General features: G+C 38.7%; 1 protein-coding gene across 2 annotated transcripts in view; it reads left to right on the top strand.

The window, feature by feature from the left end:
- The window catches only part of ltk (leukocyte receptor tyrosine kinase), a 165,662-nt gene that overhangs the window by 70,868 nt on the left and 76,497 nt on the right, over nt 1-18,297 (top strand). For both annotated transcript variants that reach the window (XM_039741471.1, XM_039741472.1), the window contains exons 2-4: nt 1,396-1,500; nt 7,922-8,071; nt 17,434-17,653. In XM_039741471.1, the coding sequence (XP_039597405.1) occupies nt 1,396-1,500; nt 7,922-8,071; nt 17,434-17,653 (475 nt within the window). The remainder of the gene's footprint in view (nt 1-1,395; nt 1,501-7,921; nt 8,072-17,433; nt 17,654-18,297) is intronic.

Here is an 18,297-nt window from a genome sequence, read left to right on the forward strand (position 1 = left end):
TCCTTTATTTTCTTCAAGCACCACAATGCCTTGTTACCAACAACTTTCTTTGAATCTCTTTCTTTCTTTCTCTCTCTCTCTCTGTGACCTCCACTCCGCTCCTCACAAGCTCCATCTCCTTCCTCCCAACTCCAGCTCGTCTGTTGAAGGGAGGCGGCCCCTTTTATGATAACCTGGATGGGCTCCAGGTGCTCCGTCCGGCAGCACTTCCTGGTGTGGAGGAAGTGCTGCCATCCAGGGTTCCATAACCGTCTGGGCACCCCCTGGCAGTGGCCACGTCCTCCCATAGGGATAAGCTTCCCAGCTCTGTTCCAGTGGCCCCCAAACAGACCAGGGCGGCTGCCCTCTTGTGGCCCAGGGAAGGTATCATCCCTCTCATGGACCGTCCAGGCGTCCTGGGTGGGTAGGGTCCCTAGCCGTCTGGGACAAAGTTAATAAGATTATGGGTCTTTTTATGAATTTATCATACTTTCAGATTATATTGGATATACTTTATTTGTCTCCATAGAGAAATTAAAACTTTACAGAAATTCAGTAGAAGAAATGTATATAAAATAAGCAATTTTGCAAACATACATAAGAACTTGTGACTTGAATAATGAGGAGCTCCTGCTGCTAATAACAGGCTTGTAGGTGGCTGTAATATAGTGAGACCTGTCCTGATGTACTACTGTTTTACTTTTAAGGGCATTAACATAAGTAAAACAATATTAAGTGTTTTCTCTGTTGATTTTGTGTCTGCTGCTTTGAGTAACAATTTGCATTTACTGATGCTGTAGGATGAATTCACAGGCTGTCCACATTTGTTTTTTGTGATATTTGCAACACCATGCCACAAAACCATTCTGTAAAAAAATGGATCACACACATGGATAGATTGTTAATGTGTTAATTGTGATTAAGACCAGAAGAATATTCCTTGAAGTAATCCTCAGGCTTTGACTGCCTAGAGTTTAGGATACAGACAGCTGTGCACTTTTGAAGTGATAAAACTTCTAGTGAGCAGGAAGCTCATTCAATGCATGGGTGCACATGGGTATTTAGTTGAAATTCTTGTATGCTTTTGGTGGGCTGGATTTTTTTCATAGTAAGGAGAACAATAATTTAATTTGCAGCTAAAACATGACAAATCACCTTCGGATGACTTATTCTTGGGTATTTGAGTAGCTGTTTGTCTCCCAGAACTCCAGGAGCTACAAGCAGATAACACCCCACTGGTCTTCAAAACTAGAGTGATATTCAGAGTTCAAATTGTGATCTGTGTTTACAATGATAATTCTGAGACACTTTGTACATGTTAGTATTAGTATTCAGACATTTAACCCTGATTTCTTTATTTTTAATGAGCTGTTAGGACTAAAAAGATATTTACTCTGTTTTCTTCCTGTTTAACAGCAAATGTCTGTCAGGGATTGACAGTCAAATCACCTAATATGAGATCTACCTCAACCTCCAACATTAACCCTGGACATGGACGCATTGAAATATTGCAAGTTCCAGGTATGTCTCAAAGTTATCAGGTGGTAATTAAGTGGTACAGAGTAACAAAGCCTTCCATTTGCTAAAATCTAATCTAATGGTGATGAAGAAATAGACTTGACTGCAGCAGCCAGTCCTCCTCCTAATACATAGGAAAAATAGCAGACATTCAGTAAAAGCATATGCCATTTGTCCACTGTAATATCAGATTATCCAAAATTAGTCAAATTTTGCTCAAATCTCTAGTTAAAACAGAGGTTCTATACTCTTATTTGGCTGTTGATAGTAATGAGTTATAAAGTGTACTTTCAAGTTTCTGACAAACCACCTCCAAAATTGTTTACTCAGATCTCACATTTTTACTTCTTAAAGGTAAAGTTTCACATTTATTACATAAACTTTCATTGTCTACAAGTCTGCCTAGGTCTGAATTCTGTCCAGGTCCATTTGTAATGATTTGGCTGGTAATAGGTTGTCTGTCATTCCATCTTTTATAGTGTCATCTAACAATAAAACAATTTCATCAAATAAAATAAGACAAAAAATATACTGTGTGTATATGTATGTGTGTGTGTGTATATGTATGTGTATGTATATATATATATATATATATTATATATATTAGATATAAACTGCTCAAAAAATTAAAGGAACACTTTGAAAACACATCAGATCTCAATGGGAAAAATAAATCCTCCTGGATATCTATACTGATATAGACTGGGTAATGTGTTAGGATGTGTAAGGATGCCACATCGTTTGATGGAAATGAAAATGATCAACCTACAGAGCCCTGAATTCAAAGACGCCCCAAAAATCAGAGTGAAAAAATTATGTGGCAGGCTAGTCCATTTTGCCAAAATTTAATTGCAGCAACTCAAAATTGTACGCAGCACTTTGTATGGCCCCTGTGTTCTTGTATACATGCCTGACAACATCGGTGCATGCTTCTAATGAGATGACAGATGGTGTTGTGGGGATCTCCTCCCAGATCTGGACCAGGGCATCACTGAGCTCCTGGACAGTCTGAGGTGCAACCTGGTGGCATTGGATGGACCAAAACATAATGTCCCAGAGGTGTTCTATTGGATTTAGGTCAGGAAAGTGTGGTGGCCAGTCAATGGTATCAATTCCTTCATCCTCCAGGAACTGCCTGCATACTCTCACCACATGAGGCCAGGAATTGTCGTGCACCAGGAGCCACTGTACCAGCATAGGGTCTGACAATGGGTCCAAGGATTTCATCCTGATACCTAATGGCAGCCAAGGTGCCTTTGTCAAGCCTGTAGCGGTCTGTGTGACCCTCCATGGATATGCCTCCCCAGACAATCATTAACCCACCACCAAACTGCTCATGCTGAATGATGTTACAGGCAGCATAATGTTCTCCATGGCTTCTCCAGACCCTTTCACTTCTGTCACGTGCTCAGGGTGAACCTGCTCTCATCTGTAAAAAGCACAGGGCACCAGTGGTGCATCTGCCAATTCTAGTATTCAATGGTGAATGCCAATCGAGCTGCATGCTGCTGGGCAGTGAGCTCAGGGCCCATTAGAGGACATGGGGCCCTTGGGTCACCCTCATGAAGTCTTTCTGGTTGTTTGGTCAGAGACATTCACACCAGTGGCCTGCTGGAGGTCATTTTGTAGGGCTCTGGCAGTGCTCATCCTGTTCCTCCTTGCCCAAAGGAGCAGATACTGGTCCTGCTGATGGGTTATGGACCTTCTGTGGCCCTCTCCAGCTCTCCTAGAGTAACTGCTTGTCTCCTAGAATCTCCTCCATGCCCTTGAGACTGTGCAGGGAGACACAGCAAACCTTCTGGCAATGACACGTATTGATGTGCCATCCTGGAGAAGTTGGACTACCTGTGCAACCTCTGTAGGGTCCAGGTATCGCCTCATGCTACCAGTAGTGACACTGGCTGTAGCCAAATGCAAAACTAGTGAAGAAACAGTCAGAAAAGATGAGGAGGGAAAATGTCAGTGGCCTCCACCTGTTAAACCATTCCTGTTTTGGGGGTCATCTCATTGTTGCCCCTCTAGTGCATCTGTTGTTAATTTCATTAACACCACAGCAGCTGAAACTGATTAACAACCCCCTCTGCTACTTAACTGACCAGATTAATATCCCATAAGTTTCATTGACTTTATGCTATACTCTGATTAAAAAGTGTTCCTTTAATTCTTTTGAGCATTTTATATATAAAATATGGTAGCACAGTTTAGCATTGCTGCTTCATAGTCCAAATCTGTTCTGTGAGGAGTTCACACATTCATCCCATATGTGATGAATCCATCTTTATAACAACTCTTAGGCCTTGTTCACACGGGCGTTAAAATCGAGCGCTTTTTGCTTTCAGAAGGCCCGTGAGCGGATCAAGCCGAGTGTTTTCTACACTTAGGAGTCAATGGGAGTGTTCACACGGGCTTTGGTGACGGCGCTTGTCCGCAGCGTTTATACGGCATCAAAAAAACGTTGCATGCAGCTTTTTCTTGGCGTTCAAAACCCAACGAACGCAAGGAAACCGCTTCTAGTTCGCTTTCTGCGCTTATTTTACGCTTCGGAGGACCGGATATATATAAGTTTACATGTTGTATATGAAAAAATATTAATATTTTTATGTTTTCATATACAACATATATATTTTCATATTGCTTATTTTATTTTATTGTCTCGTAATTTGTAAACCATGAACCTATTAATTTATGTTCTAATATAATATTTGATAACGATTATGTAGTGGGGGCATTTCAGTGCATAACACCGGTGTAAGCGCACTCGACTACTGTTTCCTTACCTCAAAGTGACAAGTAGTCTCTCTTCGGGGCTAACACCAAGTCGCATATTGGTTGATCGGCGTTCTTTTAAATTTTTTTTGAATTTAGAATGCACTTTAAATCTTTTCTGTTACATTTAATAAAGCTATTCTTTGTTGTAAATTGGTCCATATTTCTTTCTTTTTTTATTCTCTTATACGTTAATAAGGATACAGTGTTAAACAGAGGTGTACTTATAATAATTTTATAGACAAATGATACTATTTATAGTCGCGCGGGGGGCGCGAGATGTTTTCTTCTTCCTAGCGGGGGCATGACAGAAAATAATTGAGAAGCACTGCTTTAACCCGACGTTGTGCAGTCAGAGGATGAACCCAGTAGCGGCGGCGATTTTTCTCTCCCTACGTCGCCGTATTACGAGTATTTTTAAAACAAGATTAATATCTAACATAGCAAAATGGTCCATATTGAAAGGAGACACCTCAAATAAAACGACAAGGGCTTTCATATCCAGTTCCCGACACTGCCTCCACAGGTTAACACACAAACTACAATTTGTGCTGCAGGCTGGCGTTAGACAGAGACAAACGAACGCCGGTGTAGAAGTCAATCGATCGCCACCACAAAATGCAACATAAACGTCTAGGACGTTCAGAGCAAGTTCGTTTATCCAAAAACTTAACGCCCGTGTGAACAAGGCCTTAATCATTTTTAGATATTATTAATATTTTCATTGCAGTTATTTTTGTGATCAGATTGTTATTTGTTTTCATAAATTCCGCCGTGTTGTAAATAGCAAAGGCTCCACTGTTAACTCACACAAATCTGAAGCCTGAACGCTGATTTCTGTGTGGTGTGTAAAATCTTGTCTTTGATTTTTGAAACCAAAATAAGGCACCATTTACACAGCAGCTCAGTTACCATTTTTTTACTCAATATGTGACACAGATCTGATCTTCATAGAGATCAACTAAAATTTTATTTCAGAAAGGATGTATACCACTTTCACAACCACATTTTTTGTATTATGAATATGCAGTTTTATAAACTGTTTCATACACTTTTGCACCTAGACCCTTGTTCTTTGAAGTATTTATACCCCTATATGGTTTTTAAAGGCATTGAATTCAAATTTCACATTGTTTCAATATATTGACATAGTTTTAGGGATGTTTGAATTATTTTGAATCTTCCTGTGACAACATGTTGGAGTATGTACCATTTTACGCATATTTTAGTGGTTGGTGCTGCATTGCTTTTATTCTCTCTCCGGATCTAACAGTATAGTTTTAATGAAAAGGACCGAAAGATAAACATAGTTAGAAAAAGCCAAAATCAAAGCCACATTCTTCAGAATGTCAAAACTGGAATTGCAAACCAGAACTTGAAGACCAAAAACAATACACGTGTTTAGGGTTTTATCTGTCATTTTTGAGGTATTGAGAAAAAGATTGTCATGACTTTTATACTCGTGATCCTGTAATGTCACTGTTGTCGATGACCTGGTCATTTCCATAGCAATGTGACAACAATTGCTCAATAAAATGGAGACGCCTGTTTCAAACAAAATGGTCCTGCATAAAAAAGACAAAGTTAAAATGAACATTTTTAATTTATAGTAAATGACTCTAAAACCCCCCAAATAGACAATGCATTTTAGGGAACTCACACAAATTAATGAAAAACCACAAATCATAACTGGCCTCCGGACATGATCATCAGGTTTGTGGAGAAACTTGGCACGAAAGATTGTCTGCATGGATATAAATTAGAACGGACATAATAACAATCTTCAGGACCATATCTCACTATGAACCTCAGAATCAAGGATTGCCTGAACCTCAAATAAACATGAATTTTTGGTGTCTCTCTCTCAACCAGAAGCATAACAGGCATTTTCTGTGAAATCCAGAACACACCTTATCATCATCTATCAGGCATAGAACTTCAGTTAACGCTCTTCCTGTGTCCAAATCTAAAATGGAATTTTCTACATCCTTAGACATTTTTAAGATTCTACTAAATAGGAAGGCAAAAAAAAGATCTTTAAAAAAAAAAATCATAAAAAAATCCCCCACAAACCAGTAATACATTTTAAATAATATCTCCAAAATATATGAATTCATAACAACAATAAGATTTAATCAAACAACAGAGGGCAAAAGCAGGGGTTTATAATTTCACTTGAGCTAAGCAAAGAGAGAAATTAAAAAAATTATATAAATGCAAACAAAGAACAAGATGAAGAAGAAAGGAAAACCTCTCGCTTACAAAAGCCAAAATTCATATTCCAAACATAAAGTCCTGTAAACAGAATGCAAAGGTCAAAACCAGAAATCTTAAAATTATATTCATCTATTAAATTCTAAACACTTAGTTCACCAAAACGCCAAACAAAGGTAAATATAAACATAAATTATTATACTCACAGTTGTCAGTAAAAAAAGCCAAATTGAAACTGCTTTGAAAAAGAAGGGTTGCGCAGACAATGCCAAAGTCAGGAACTAAGGCAGATCAAGATCCTTTATTCCTTCCTCGGTAACTGCAGCTCTGATTGCTGTGGCATCGGAGGACCATAATGCAATATTATGCCCTGCCTCTATTGGCGCCACTATAAATTTGTAACAATTAGCAATTACTACATAAAGGGACAAAGCAAAAATAGTGAGGCCAGGGATGAGGCATGAATGAGAACCTACAAGACATACAGTAAAAAATGGTCGCTCAGTGTAATACAAATGCTGAACATTGGTTTCCACCCTATCTGAGGGAGTAGCCAATGAGAAAGTCAAGTCAAGATTATCCATGACTGTTGGACTGCAACTGTGATTTTCCTTTCACCATTTCTAGCTGTGACAGTCGAGCTTTATTGTGTGTTTTGGACTCTAGGCTGTTACCCATGTCATTGTGATTCTTCTGAGATTCCTTGTATGATCACAGGCCTCTCCCTTTGTTTCTGAAGTAGAGCAGGGTCATTACAAAGCAAAAGGCTTTGCAAATTCAGAAGATTTAGTACCCTGAAGCCACAGGGTTACTATAACAGTTGGGATCTCCATGTGCCAAATGAAGCCTCAGAAACAAACCAATCAATTAGTATGATATAGAAACTCTGAAGGAGGTGAGATCACAGAGTTTTGGCTCTGCCTGGCAATGCAAGGTGATTGACTGGTGTGCTGGTTGGCCACAGCCATTACCTGGCCGGGGCACCAGCTGAATGGAAGAACATAGGGTGGGAGAATCCACAAAGCACTACATTTCCCCAGGATGCTAGAGGTCATTCGAGAAGCCAGAGTTGGGAGAAAGAGGGACAAAGCTTGATCATGGAGGAGTGAAGGCAGAAGGGAGAGGAATTGGAGACAGATGGGACTATGTATTTGGTGCTCTTTGTACTGAGCTGTTGTAGGGAGCAAGAGAAAAGCGCTTCCCTACTCGTAAATAAATTTGTGCTGTGCTTTAACTTGTGTCTCTGCTTGTCTGTGCCAAGGTTGGGGTTGCTGGAGCACCCCTGGTTTTCACACTGGTTACAAATAAGATGCAACACAGGGTTTGGTTCAGAAGCCAATAGTATTTGGTCCCATGCTGGTGTTCTAACACTTGGCCTTTCAGATAGGTTATTGTTGTACTTCTGCAGGCCTCTTGTACTCATCTTTATGTTTCTTTCTTTTAGACCTGCTCTGTGACTTTGAGACTTCCTGTCCCTGGACTTTTTCCAATTATAGTGGCAAAGGAGACTGGCTGATCATGTCGCCACAGCAGCTCTGGCCCCACATTCATATACCTCAACCATCCACGGATTACAGCAAAGGCACTTCTGATGGTAAGAACTCCGGCTTCTAAGATTAGAAATTCCATATGTTAGAAACCATACTTGCTTGACATAGTTTCTTGGAGAAATGACAAGCTCCCACAAAGGGGCATAGACAGGGAGGCAGTCGGCCATTGGTGCTAAGGGTAGTTTTAAACAGGCAAGTACTGATTTACTGGCACATGTTCATTCTAATATACCACTTATACAAATAATGCATTGAGCATCCAAGAGAAAATGGGCTCTCCCTGACCCAGACTAAAATAAAACTCATAGTTCAACCACCTAAGGGGACCCCCTGTTTGGTAACTCGACTTTATAGATAGCCATTCCTTAGCTGGTCATGCAGAATTCATCTCATATTTGACTTTTTCATATTTTCAAGCATCCTTTCTGTTGAATCCTACTTTCTGACACCGTTTTCCCTTCTACCTGTAACAATATAATAGTACCAAATCTGCAGACTGAAATATATTAATAATATACGGTATATATAAAAAGTATTCACCTCCTTGGAAGTTTTTAATATTTTCTTATGCAGCATTAAATCACTTTGAATTTCATTTGCTCTTTTTCATACAGATCAGTAGAAAAAAAACTCTTTAATGTCAAAGTGAAAACATATCTCTGCAAAGTGCTCTAAATGAATTGCAAAACTCAAGTGATTGATTGCAGAAGTATTCATCCCCTTTAATATGACACACCTAAATTATCACTGGTGCAGCTGATTGTTTTTGTTAGTGAAATTATTAGTTCAGTGGAGATCACCTGTTTGTGAACAAGGAGTGTCAATCGATTATAGTATAAAAGCACTTTATCTGCAAGTTGGAAGTGGTGAGTCAGTATTGTGGACTAATCCACATAATCAAAAAGATAGATAGAACACTCCAAGTAATTAATTGAAAATGTCAGTGGATGGATGAAAGAACAAATCACCGTAAATCCTTGGGAGTCCAGTTAAAGCAATAATTAAGAAATGGAAAGAGTATGGCACAGCTGTAAACCTGCCTAGACGGGTCATTCACAAAAACCGAGTGATTGTGCAAGAAGACGACTAGAGAGGATGGGCAACAAGAGATCTATGATAACTCTAAAGGAGTTACAAACTACAGTTGATGAGGTTGGAGTGACTATGTATGCAACAGCTGTTGCCCGGGTGCTTCACCAGTTGCAGATTTATGGGAATGTGGCAAAGAGAAAGTCAATCTGAAAAAAGAAAAAAGGGCAGAGAGTTTGTCCAAACTCATCTAGAAGTTTCTGTGGTCTAATGAGACCCAAACTTTTTGGCCATAACAGTAAACACCATGTTTGGTACTGCACGTTATCAAAAACACACCAGCCCCACTGTGATAGCATTAAGCTATTGGGATGCTTCACTAGTGCATGGTTTGTAAGGGTAGAGACAAAAATGAATGCAGCAAAATACAGGGAAATCCTGCAGAAAACCCTGATGCAGTCTGCAAAAAACCTATAACTTGGGAGAAGATTGGTTTTCTAGCAAAGCAACAATGCTATAGGATACGTTTGTTTTTTTTCAAGTCAAAGCTATTTCTTCACAAATATGTTACATCTGCATTTACCATGCAAAAATTATGTTTTAAAGACCAGTATTTTCTATACATTTTTTTTTAAATATCACCCACATTGGTATTTTACATTAAAGTTAATGGGACATTTGTATAGGTGGCCTTAAAACTTACCAAATACAGTGATCCCTCGCTATATCGCGCTTCAACTTTCGCGGCTTCACTCCATCGCGGATTTTAAATGTAAGCATATCTAAATATATATCACGGATTTTTCGCTGGTTCGCAGATTTCTGCGAACAATGGATCTTTTAATTTAAAGTACATGCTTCTTCAGTTTGTTTGCCCAGTTGATTTCATACAAGGGACGCTATTGGCGGATGGCTTAGAAGCTACCCAATCAGAGCATGTATTACATATTAACTAAAACTCCTCAATGATATACGATGTGCTTCCCGAGCAGATTGTTTGCTTTTCTCGGTCTTTCTCTGACATTCTCTGCGCCAGACGGAGGGGGTGTGAGCAGAGGGGCTGTTTGCCTGGAGGATATGGACGTTCCTCTAAGAAATGCCGCTTTATCGCAGTGGCCCAAAAGCACGTATTGATTTTTTGATTGTTTGCTTTAATCTCGCCTCTCTCTGACGTTCTCTGCTCCTGACGAGGGGGTGTGAGCAGAGGGGCTGTTTGCACAGAGGCTGTTTGTTTAGAAGATAAGGAGGCTACTCTAAAAAATGCTGAAAGACTACCTTCACATTGCTCCCTTCTTTGCGGCTGCTTTATCGCGGTGCTCATACTTAAAAGTCCAACAGCACGTATTGATTTTTTGATTGTTTGTTTTTCTGTCACGCTCTCTCTATCTCTCTGACATTCTCTGCTCCTGACAGCTCTCGTTTGAAGAGAAGATATGTTTGCATTCTTTTAATTGTGAGAAAGAACTGTCATCTCTGTCTTGACATGGAGCACAGTTTAAACTTTTGACTAAAGGGTGTTATTTCATGTCTAGAGGGCTCTAATAATGCTAACAATGTGGGAGAGTTTATAAGGGCTTAAAATATATAAAAATAACCATACAAACATATGGTTTCTACTTCACCTTTCACCTATCGCGGGGGGGTCTGGAATGCAACCCCTGCGATCGAGGAGGGATTACTGTACATCAATTTTTAACACTAGAATTCCCAAAGCCTAAGGAAAAACTTGTAATTCCGGACCACCTTAAATTCCTTCATATCTCTCCATCAGCGTCGTTTGTGTTGTAAATGTGTTCAATCAGCACAAGCACCAAGCAGCCTGCTATCCCATCCCCCACCGCCGCAGCTCAATTTGAAAAAGAAGGTTTTCAGTGCTCAGTGTTGATCTTGGAGTGAAGTGCCTGGAGTTGTAGAGGGTAAATAATATATTGTCATTTGGAATACAGTACACCCCCAAAATTCACAGGGGTTACATTCCTAGAGCACCCGTGAATTGTGAAAAACCGCAAATTTTGGATGTGGTTAAAAAAAGGCTATTTTCATAGTTTAAACACTATAATTTAATTTCAAACTCTGCTTAATACATTACCTAGAAATAAAGAATGTAAAGATAAACCTGCATACTGTATTGGTATGTCTCCTGCTGTGCTAGAATGTAAAATACCGATGTTAGCACTATATGTACTGTAATTCATGCAAACGTGTTTTTATTGCCAGAAGCCTTAGACGGTGCAGCTCATTTCGGCGGCATCTTGGGGCTTTAACCCTTAAACTGCCACATACTTGGGGGTTAATGCATCCCTGGACGCCAAATACGTTTTTGCTGCACTTTAAGTAAACATCACAATTAACAAAGAAAAAGTGAAATTTTAATGGAACACATTTTTTTTCATGCAAAGAGCATCACGATTACTGCAACACTGATCATTTTGCACACTGCTAATGAACTGTAAAAACTATTTAAAAAAAAAACTACTGGAACAATATGTACTAAATGCAACTTACGCCATGGACGAAACTCAGTAAATCACTGAGCCAACTGCGCTTGAACTGGCTGTACGCAAGCACACAGAGGTAAGCGCTGATACTTGCAGGCTAGTCTTAGTGCAGCTGGGGTCACAAAATTGCACAGAAACACAGGAGATAGTAGAGACAGGAATTTTATTCAAACACTTCAAACAAACATGTCTCTTTCAGAAGTAAAAGAAGCTCAGTATGCAGTTAATTATCGATTAAACAATAGACAAACATCATAGGGGAGCACAACCTCCAACAGGAGCAGAGAATGTCTGGGAGAGGAGAGAGAAACAAAGCAATCGGCCAAAAAGGACAGGTACTGTTCATGCTTTTAAGTAAGCGTAGCATTGTGTGAGAAGCCGCAATCGAGAAGACGGTGATTTAATTATTTTTATGGTGGAGATTCCAGGGATGCACCCAGCCTTGAGAGACAAATACAAAGCAAGCCTTGAGAGACAAATACAAAGCAAACCAGTAATCAAACATTGAATAAAGAATGTACTTAAAACAAATGAAATAAGAAAACAACGATACCTCCCCTGTTCACTTTACGGCGATTACACATTAAATACAACAAAGCACAAACAAAACACACACAGTAAATCATGAAAAAGTTAATGAAAAATGGCAACGGATGAAATGTAATGATGAAAATAGATAGTCCAGAGAACCGCACGTTGAATGGGAATGTACAGATAGTCACACCAGTAGTTCCTGAAATGGGGAAGATGGGTGGACGGGTTCAGGAGCGCTCCTTTCTTTGGAGGATGGCCATGAATCCACTTGCAGTCCTCATGTACACAGGCAGACAATCCAGATGCACAAAACAATCCAGGACAAAATGAATAAGTACAGGTAACCCAACAGAAGGCAGCCAGACAGAAACTTGAAACACAAATTACAAAAACTTTTTTTTTTGCTTTTGCTCACCGGCCCCCTTTTTAAAAGCCGCGCTGACATCCTTTGACCTTAACAGCCCCTGCTCCCTCAGCAGAAGACCAATCAGAGCCACTGCAGGGACTGCTGGGAGTTGCAGTTTCAAATACTATTGGCTACTTTCATCATCCCAAGTCACGTTTATCTCTACAACTGCTTCCTGTTCTCTCTACAGTACAGTATTGCCACGAAAAAAGCCATAAAAATTGCGGAGGATATTTGCAGTTTCCGCTAACAATTATTAGTTAGGTTCTAAGGAAAAATCAGCGAATGACTGAGGCCGCAAACTGTGAAATGCGACTTCGCAGGGGTCTACTTTACATATGTTTCATGTGTATTCCGTGTCTACAACAATCTACGTTTACAATCTAGGTTTTAGTAATAATTGAATGTAGACATGAAGTGTATAATGTGTAAAACCTAAAGTCCAAATATCAAATAAACACTTTCACAAAAGGTACAAGCAGGTTAGGGTAGGCTATTGATATGACAGCTTACATGGTGCAGCTGTAAGAACTGTTGACTCCTAATCAAGAGGACACCGGTTCAATACCGGCTGCCTCGCAAATTTACCGTTTCGAGTAGTGACTAGCTTTTATTGTTAATATTATACAATAAAAAACATACATTTGATTTGCATCTGTAACAGCTGGTGTAAATTTATAGTACTTGTAAAAGTTAGTGTTTTTTTTTTCTTTCAGGTTTACTCTCTCAGTCACATTCACGCTCCCACACCCCATATGACATATGCATATATACCCTGTTTGAGAAAAATAACTTTGACTTGAAAAATACCAATTTTATCCTTTAATGTCCTGGATTGGCTGAGTCCAGATTTCAGTCCAATTGAGAATTGTGGTGGGATTTTGAAAAGGCTACTCATTCATAATGTCCCGCAACCTGACTGAGCTTGAGCAGTTTAGCAAACAAGAATCATGAAAAACTATATGGTCAACATGTGCAAAGCTGTTAGAGACTGTAGAAGACTGTAATTAGTGCAAAAGGCATATCTCCTAAACGCTGACTTAAAGGGGTGAACATTTATGTGATCAGTTATTTTCTGTTTTATATTTGTAATTGATTTAAAACATTTTGCAGAGATCTGTTTACACTTTTACATTAAAAAGTATTTTGCTGTTGATCAATGTCAAAACAGCCAAATTATAATCCACTGTAATTCAACATTGTATGAATTTTGTGAAGGTTACCAAAGGGTGTGAATACTTTTTGTAGGTACTGTACAATAACAGTGTGAAGATTATTGGCACTGTATATAAATATGTGGTGTATGGGGCTTATAGTGTTCATATCTCCCCATATTTGGGGTGTGGGGTTCATAGTGATAAAGTGCCAAAGCTGAAATGAACATTAAGAAAATGTTAAAAGTCAATTATGAAGTGAATAATACAAGCATCATAAATGTATTCTTGAAGAAAGGTGACAATCAAGAATGCAAAAACTGCTGTGCTCTCAGCCTTTAACAAGTTCTTCAGGAAAATCCTGAAAATACAGATTACAGAAGCACCAGGAGCAGACCAACCAAGAACAAGCTGGATTTAGGCTGAACTAAAGCTGCTTGATCAAATTTTGGCCTTCAGCAACTGATAGAAGAAAATATTATGTATGGCTAGTGAACTGTCATTGACTTTATTGACTTTTAAGTCTGTGTTCAATAGTGTTTGAAAGGGCCTGCTCAGTGGAGGATGTCGGAGTCTGAGCATATGCTCCACAATTTCATCTGACTCCTCCATACGTCATTAGATGGCTTGACTAGCTGTGTACAATTTCACAGTGAAATACCCGAAATATTCCCTGTCACAGTGATCAATGTCATCATGATAAAAGCATTCATGGATAGGAAAGGAGTCCAGTTCAATTACAGCAGCTCCATGACTAATCTGATGCTTTCCGATGACGATGCTTTATTTGCTGACAAGAACACATAGGCCACTGAAATTCTTTATGACATCACCCACACTGCCAGCCATATGGTCTGAAGATCAGTCTGAACAAAACCAAAGTCCTGACCATGAATGGATCCTGGGCTAATGTTCACCTATACAGAATTCAAATTGAACAAGTGCAAGAGAGTAACTTCTGACATTGAAGTTAACCGCAGAAAGGCTAGTATTATCAAGAACAAAATTCATCTTTTCCTGACACAAATCCTGACATTTCTTCTGTATGGATCTGAAATGTAGACTGTGCTGAAATCAGAGCTGAATAAACACAAGATTTTTCAAATGCAATGCCTGCGACAGATCTTGAGTATTACTCTTTGCAATCAAATTTGAAATGAGATCATCCTGGCAAGATGTGATAACCAACTGACAATTGAAATGACAATTCAGCTAAGGCGACTGCCATGGTTTGGTCATGTATACCAAATGAACACCAGTCAGATCAGTTTCTATGATGGCAATGGTCAAGGGATTGGAAACTGCATAGATCTGTACCAAAAAAGACATGGTCTAAACAAATTGAGGGAGTCTTGGAAAAACAGCACAACATGGAGACATGTCATGAGTGAAATTTGAAATCCAATGGCACCCGCAGCAGCATGTGGGCTCCAGAGCAACCCTGTCTCATGACCAGCTAGGGGACAAAAAAAAAAGTAGATTACCTGCCTTGTCATTGTCTTTTTGAAGTTTTCATGTTCTTCCATTGTTTATCAGGCTTCTTTTATTTCCTGCAAAATCCTAAAGATGTGTAGTTAGGGTATGTTGGTGACTTTCAATTATCTTGTAGCAAATGTGTTGTATGTTGAACTTGCATCCAGTCCAGGGTTAGTTCTTGCCTTGCTCCCAATGCTACCTGCATACAATTCAGTCCTTCAGGTCCTTAAATGGACAGGTGGATAATATGTGATGTGTGGCCTAGTTGACTGAGCATTGGACAGGTTTGTCAGTTCAGCTACTTTCTTTGCAAATACAACTATGTGCCACATAACATATGTTCGAGCAACAAAGCAATTGCACTATCACTGTACTATACTTTCTAGTGCTATTTTAATGTGAACTTTCCTTACTTACAAATAAAAGGTTTTCTATATAACAATGTATACTTTCTCTCATAGGCAGCAGTAAACAATCTTATTGTGCATATTTGGAGCATGGTAGCATTCATTATCTCTCAGTATCTAGTCAAAACAGGTACATTACAGTATCCAATAAAGCTTTACTATATACAGTATTTATTTAGTATAGCTCTCTCTATGTGTCAGTTACTTGTAAGGTTATTAAGCTGATATTACAGTAAATGGTTGTGAAGTGTATTAGAGGACAGGCTATCAGTTTCAGCTCAACACACAACTAAGAGAGTGTGACAAAACTGAAAATTGTTCTGTCAGTTGGGGCTTTGGTAGCTGCAGGTTTTTGTCCTAAAAGTTGTTTCTTACTATTAAAAGAAAGATGTCATCTAATGAGAGAGTTTGGTTTTGGTCTCTTTTTATCTTTTTTGGAATTCATAAAGTTCATTAGTTTTCCAAACTTGCTTATTTGATTCAGAATTACGAGAAGCATTCCCAAACCATAGTGAATTTGTTACTCTGAACTCTTTATTGTTTTTTGAAAAATTTTATGAAAATGATTACTTTGGTAAAATGTAAATGACTTATCTGCTTACTTTTTAATGCATCTTTAATACTTTTTTTTTTACAGTATTTGCATTTCATTGTAAATTAGTAGCTGAGTAAGAAAAAAACAATTACACACTGAATGCAATTCATCAAAAATAAAATAAATAGTCTTTGAATGTAAGCAATTGAATGAGCTAAATTTAATTAAAAAAAGAATAAATGCAGCGACTGAATACTTTTTTGTATAGTAATAGTTATGACTGCTTAGCATTTCCTGCAAATATAAACATGAAATCAGTGGCCATTTTTGGACAGTACAGACAGAAAGCAGAGGTACAGTAAGTATTGAATAACAACTGAATTGAAATTAATTCACTGATGCTGTTCTTTAGGTTTTAGTTGCTAAGGCCGTCTCCTCCCTCTTATCTATCTCTATTCCTCACTCACCTTCCACTCTACTTCTGCTAGATTTCTGTACTCTCTCTCTTTCCTTTCACAACCTAGATTATTTATTAATTTGCCACAATAGTAGCCAAAGTTCTGATAGTCTCCCAAAGGATGCATCCGGTATCTGTCACTTTCTTGGCCTGGAAGTCCGCTTTTTACAACCTTGCATTACTAGAACTGTCATCCCTGTGAATTAACAGCGTACCTGTTAAAAAAGGTGGGGTGGGTTTTGGTTGGGCACCGGTGGAGGATTTTTTTCTTCAATTTGAATATGAAAATATCTTCCCCTTTTTGTTGCTTTACTATTTGTTTGACATCAATAAAAGATGATTACAGAGAAAAAAAAAATTTTTGCAGTCGTGTTCCACTGCACAGGAACTGAGTGTAGCACTTATGCCTTAGAATGTCTCAGTTCAATACTGTGTGGTATGGAACCCCCTCTTACCAGCAGAAGGAAAAAAGTGTTTCTTACATTTTATGTATATGCACATTATATCCTGATGTAGGGCCAAAAACAAAATTTCACAAATTCATAAAATGCCTTATGCTTAGGATTCCTAAAAAACACAATGTTTTATTAAAAGCAAAAAAAAAAAAAAATGAAAAGACAGATGGTGCTAATGTGCAGGCCACTATGATTGTATAACCATGGTTTACAGTAGCGTTTTGACATTGGTGCAATGAAATACGTTGGCAGCAATTGTCAAACTCTGCCCACAGTACAAAAAACCATTTAAACATTCTGGGGTGCATATCCCACAGTGTCCAGCAAAAAATGTATTTGCTTTTATCAGCAAAAAGTAAACTGACGCTGCCTACCCAGCCATATAAAGTATGTTAATCATTATTGAAAAGAAACTACCCATGTTTAGCAATATATGTCAATTTCTTCCTCTCTAGGACACTTTTTGCTTCTACTTCTGCACGGCAGTACATCTGGGATTTGTGAATTCTCCCTGACAAGCCCTGTGGTGGTAACCAGCAAACCAGGGTGCCACCTGCAGCTGGCTTTTTATCATCCTGAAGCAGGAAAAGGAAATCTGTCTGTCCAGATCAGAGCAGCTGACAGCAATGTGATCACAGATTCTCCACCACTGCAGAACAAAAAACTAGGTGTCAGGTATGATTAAATCTGCCTTGTATGACAGTAAGTGCAGCATCTTTTTAAATCCTATGTGCCACAGGAGTTTTCCAAATTAGCCTGGAAGGTGAGCTCCTTTTGTCTTCTGGTAATTTAACGTAATATGTTTTTTAAACCCACTTAACTGTTGAATTTATAGCTTCAAATATCTTCATACACATGCTTTTGATGCCTTTTCTTTCATGCTACCCACTCCACTTCCACTGCAAGATTACCCTTTTGTTTGTCAAATAAACTTGTAACTAATAACATTTTACATTTTTAAGAGTTGTGAAAAAGTTTTGAATTATACAACACCTTTAAGTAAGTCATAAGGTGAAAGCAATTGTAGTAAATTAAATTTTGTGCTGAAATTGAAACATTCCCAGTGTTGGAGCTTGGCAAAGACTTGTTGGAGAGAAAACTTGGAGAAGCTACATAGAAAACAGAGGTACTGCAAAGCTGAGTTGCCTTTTTTTGATACTCTACCCCCTCCACACATCACTGCTTGATATGCTTCACTTTCCAGTGCATGCTCACATTTAGCAATGTAAGCGAATATCTTCACCTCAGCAGCATCTTAAAATTAACAAAATGGTGTACAGTTTACCTAAAAAGACTCACAATTCCTCTTCACTGACTGC

Source organism: Polypterus senegalus, chromosome 18 (genome assembly GCF_016835505.1).
Source record: "Polypterus senegalus isolate Bchr_013 chromosome 18, ASM1683550v1, whole genome shotgun sequence".
Classification (NCBI taxonomy): domain Eukaryota; kingdom Metazoa; phylum Chordata; class Cladistia; order Polypteriformes; family Polypteridae; genus Polypterus; species Polypterus senegalus.